The sequence below is a fragment of the Acanthisitta chloris genome, unplaced genomic scaffold, assembly GCF_000695815.1.
Source record: "Acanthisitta chloris isolate BGI_N310 unplaced genomic scaffold, ASM69581v1 scaffold36184, whole genome shotgun sequence".
Classification (NCBI taxonomy): Eukaryota; Metazoa; Chordata; class Aves; order Passeriformes; family Acanthisittidae; genus Acanthisitta; species Acanthisitta chloris.
In genome coordinates, this window is record NW_008670415.1 from 1 (window position 1) to 4,397 (window position 4,397).

General features: G+C 60.9%; 1 protein-coding gene across 1 annotated transcript in view; it reads right to left on the bottom strand.

Moving 5' to 3' along the window:
* Window positions 1–30: 30 nt before the first annotated feature.
* The window catches only part of DSCAML1 (Down syndrome cell adhesion molecule like 1), a gene marked incomplete at both ends in the record, with an annotated part of 23,775 nt that continues 19,408 nt past the window's right edge, over window positions 31–4,397 (bottom strand). The window contains 9 exons of the mRNA XM_009073679.1: window positions 31–149; window positions 452–482; window positions 604–759; window positions 844–1,131; window positions 1,220–1,408; window positions 3,119–3,217; window positions 3,458–3,621; window positions 3,716–3,833; window positions 4,042–4,195. Of these exons, the coding sequence (XP_009071927.1) occupies window positions 31–149; window positions 452–482; window positions 604–759; window positions 844–1,131; window positions 1,220–1,408; window positions 3,119–3,217; window positions 3,458–3,621; window positions 3,716–3,833; window positions 4,042–4,195 (1,318 nt within the window). The remainder of the gene's footprint in view (window positions 150–451; window positions 483–603; window positions 760–843; window positions 1,132–1,219; window positions 1,409–3,118; window positions 3,218–3,457; window positions 3,622–3,715; window positions 3,834–4,041; window positions 4,196–4,397) is intronic.

Sequence of the window (4,397 nt, forward strand, 5' to 3'; positions counted from 1 at the left end):
ACACGGGGGTGGGAGGTTTGCGGTGCTCACCCAGCTGCTTGATGCCTTCCTTGTCCTCGATGAGGAGCTGCACGCGTGGGATGTCGATGTGCAGTCGGGGGCCCTGGGGGGGACCCTTCACCGGCGTGTCAAAGCTGCGGTTATTCTTGCTGTGAGGTAAGAGGGGACGCAGACCCGGCCATTACCGGAGAGAGCCCCGGCGGCTCCAGCCTGGGATTGCCTCCAGCCAGCACACCTGGGGCTCAGCTCTGCCCAGGTGAGCTCCAGAGTGGGTACTGGGACCCTCCAGCAGGCGAGAGCAGCCAGGAGCACCAGGCTGCTGCGCTACAGAGCCAGCGACACAAACTTTGCGGGTCTGAAACTGAGTCAGGGCTGAACAGCATCCAGGACCACTCCCAGCACCCAGCATTCCCCTGCTTCCCCACCCAGCACCGGCAGCTCTGAGACCCACCTGATCAGCATTTCAGCTAAACTCTTGGCATCTGTGCAGGAGGAAAAAAAACAAAACAAGGAAGTTTTTTTAAAGGAGCCATTTAGGGCACAATGAGGCAGCCCAGGAACACGGCCTAGCCCAGTGTGCTGCACCTCTGAGCCCCATCTCACCTCGAAGCCTCTTCAGCCGCTTCTCCTTCCTCTTCTTGCGGATGATGAAGAGCAGAGCCACTCCCAGCGTGGCCAGGATCACGGGGCAGGCGATGGTGAAGAGCTTCTTCACGTCATCCCCCTCCCCTTGGGCAGACTTGATCGGGGGGATGGTGCCTAGGGTTAGGGTTAGGGTGGGTGGTCAGTGCTCCGGGCCCCCCAGGCAGTGTGTGCCCACCCCGTGTGTCCCCCTGCACTCACTGCCGTCGTAGTCCAGCGTGGCGAACTGCGCGGTCTCGTTGCCGCAGCCGGCGCTGTTACAGGCCTTCATGCGCAGCTCGTACCACGTGGCCTCGCGCAGCTCCGTCAGGAAGACCTCGGTGGAGCTGTTGGTTCGCAGGCTCTGCCAGACCCAGTTGCCCTTGGGCCGGTACTCCAGGACGATGGCAGTGATGGGGCAGCCGCCGCTGCTCCAGCCCTGCAGGTTCAGCCTGGCGTGCGTGGAGTTGATGTGGGTGAAGAGGTGCTGGTCCTTGCTGAAGGAGGGCTCTGTGGGAGAGGAGCAGTCAGGAGGGGCGTGGAGGGGAGGGGAGCACTGTGTCCCCTAGCAGGGTGAGGATATGTGGGGCACGTTCACCTCTGCCATGGGTCTTGGCCTCGATGATCTCGCTGATGCGCCCGGCCCCGACGCTGTTCTTGGCCGCCAGCTTCACCTTGTACCAGGTGCCACACTTGAGGCTCTCCAGCTTGAAGGAGCGTTCAGAGGAGCTGATGAACACATCCTTCCACTCCTCGCTGTTGTCCACCGAGTACTGGAGCACAAAGCCTGTGGGAGCAAGGACAGGGTGGTCACCTCCAGGCACACGGGCTGCTTGGGGGAGGTGAGGGCAGGAAAAGGGGTGAAACCCTGTGCCCACCTTGGCACATCCCACGCCCAAGCCCAATGCAGCTTTGTGGCACCAGGGCACACCTTACGCACTGATTCCTGCCCCACCGCACGCTCACGAGTGCCGGTGGGAACTGCCAGCTCTGCCCACCACTCAGACCCAGGACCAGCCACGGACCAGAGGAGTGTGGGCACTCCCAGCACCTCCTGAGACTCTGCCAGAGCCCCCAGTCACACACTGCCCACCCCAGCACGGCTCCACTGCTCGATTCCACACGGGAGCGCACGCGGTGATTGACTGGTGTGAGGCTATAAAGGGAAAGCCAGAATTAACTAGCTCCCTCGGGAAGCTGCAGGGAAGTTGCTTCTGTCATTGCACGCCGCCCCCTCTCCCGTGATGAGGAGTATTAGGAAGCACACTGTGTCCTAGATGAGCAAACCTGTTACGCTGCCATCAACAAGATGCCCAGAGACGACTGGTCTGGGCTTGCCGGGAAGAGCCGCGTGCCCGCACGGGGCTGGGGGTGAGGGACACAGCACCGAGGGCATTGCTGCCCCAGGACAGCACATCCCTGCTGCCCCGACCGTGCTGACCAAGCTTTCCTGGGGCACTGAGAGATCTGGCTGTTTCTGCAGGCTATTTTGCCAATTCTCAAATAAAATTAGCAGGGAAGAGTAGGCTCTCTGCCTCGGCGCGTGCGTCACGAGCGCAGCGCAGAGCGTGCGGGACCACTCTGGTGTCAACACCACCAGGGCCTGGGTGGTGATGCCAAAGCACCCACAGCAAGGGGCTCTCTGGCTCAGGCACAGCAGTGCTAAGGGTAGGGGCACTTCCCAAACCTGCTCAGCCCTGAGGCTTCCCTTTGGATGGTGATACCAGGACCTTCCCAAAGCTATGGGCACAGGATTCCAGCCATGCCAACACCAGCCCCAACAGTGCCCCCAGTGCCTGGCACCCTGGTGCCTGCCACTGGTTAGTTATTTATTTTGTACATGCAGCATGTTTTTAATATTTCTAATCCAATTATAACCAAATTTATCAACAGAGTCCGCTGGAGTGAAAGGCTGCTGGCTGGGGAGATTTGCTTGTAATTACTTTCATGCTTTTAATTAATTGTAAGCGAGGTCTCCTTCCTCGCTCCCCCCTCCGTGTGCAGCTGCTTCAACGTATAATTCATGAGATGAATCAGAGCAGAAAGGAGGCTCAGGAAAGCTGGGATGCTCCTGGAGCCCTCCTGAAATCCCCAGCCTGACAGGGATGGAGGACAGCTCCTGCCCTGGTGGGTTCAGAGTGGCACCAATGCCAGGAGACACGGAGCAGCCCTGGGGCTGGCCCTGGCCACTGTGCCTGAGCTCCTACTGATATGCTCTTCCTTAGCTACCTCAGGCTCTGCAGCTTGTTCAAAACACCCCACAAGCCCCTCCCTGGGCCTGGGCCCTGCTAGGAGCTCAGAAGCATCCACCTTACTCTGGGGCATCTCCAAGGCATTTTGGAGAGGGGGAAAACTGAGCCACAGAGAGAAAATGTGGCACAGGTTGCAGGGATGTGCCTGAAAACATGTTCTGTGAGCCTTGGCTCCCAAGAGCAGAGGCACCCACGGCTCTGGGCTGAGATGCTGCTGCCAGCCCCATCTCACACAGCAGCCCTACCTCGGATGGAGCTGCCCCCGTTGTCCCCAGGGATCCAGGCCAGAGTGATGGACGATGCTGAGGTCTTGGAGACGGTCAGGCGAGGCTGGTCCGGGGGCACTGGGGAAGAGGGAAAGCTCATGAGCACCTCACACACACAAAGTGCCACAAACAGTGCCCACCAAAAATGCCAATGAGACCTCCCACTCAGCCCTGAGTCAGTGTGAGCCAGGGAATAGACCCTGTGGTTCCTCACCCACCACTGGGCAGTGGTGATGGAGCATGATGATGCCCCATGCAGGGCACCTGTGTCCAGACACAGAGATGGGAATGCCAGCCACCCCAAGCAGCCACCCTCACCTTGCACCAGCAGGTTGATGATGATGGTGTCGAAGCCCCAGGTGTTGGTGGCCGTGCAGGTGTAGTAGCCAGAGTCCTCTGCCTTCACCGAGCGCAGCACCAACGTGCCGTTGGCCTGGATCAGGCGATGGCCATCCACCGTCACCGGGATGGCAGAGTCCTCGCTGCAGGAGAGGGGAGGGCACATCAGCCACGGGGACACAGCAGGGGTGATTCACCTGGCACAGCACCTGGCACAGCTGGCAGCACCCTCAGTACCTGTCCTTGGTCCACTTGATGGCAGGGACCGGCTCCCCCACGGAGTTGCACGGCAGCCTCACGTCCTTCATCCACGGCGTGGTGACGGTGCCTCCGAAGGAGATGATCTTGGCAGGGGCTTAGGGGCAAGGGGGAGGTCAGTCTGGGGGGCAGGCCCCGCGTGCAGGCCCCCCAATGTGTAACGAGACCTGAGAGCTGCACCTCCTCTGCCTCGAGGTCACCCTAGCCATCCCTTCCCTGCAGGCTGTGGGGCTGCCCAACCACCCCTCGGGCAGGGCACAGCAGAGCTGGGCTGAATCCCCCAAGCCCTGGCAGCTTTGCCTTACCTTTCCCTGCAGGCTCGATGGTGACCTTCTCGCTGATGTTGCCGCGGCCGGCGGAGGTGACAGCAGCCACCCAGAGCATGTACTGCTGCCCGCGGTTCAGGTGGGCAATGCGGTAGAAGAGCTGGTCAGGGCTGGTCTCGTACTCGCTGGGAGCCTGCAGAGAAGGAGACAGGAGGTGCAGCCTCTGGGACACTCTCACCCCATCACTCAGCAGCAGGAGCATCGCTGCCAGCCCAGAGGAACCAGAGAGCAGAGCAGTCTGCAGGGAAATGCTCCCTCTGGGCCAGTGGCCTGCAGCTGGCTGTGCCCACCACCCCAGTGCTCCCAAGCTCCAGGTTTGCTCCGGAGCAGCAGCT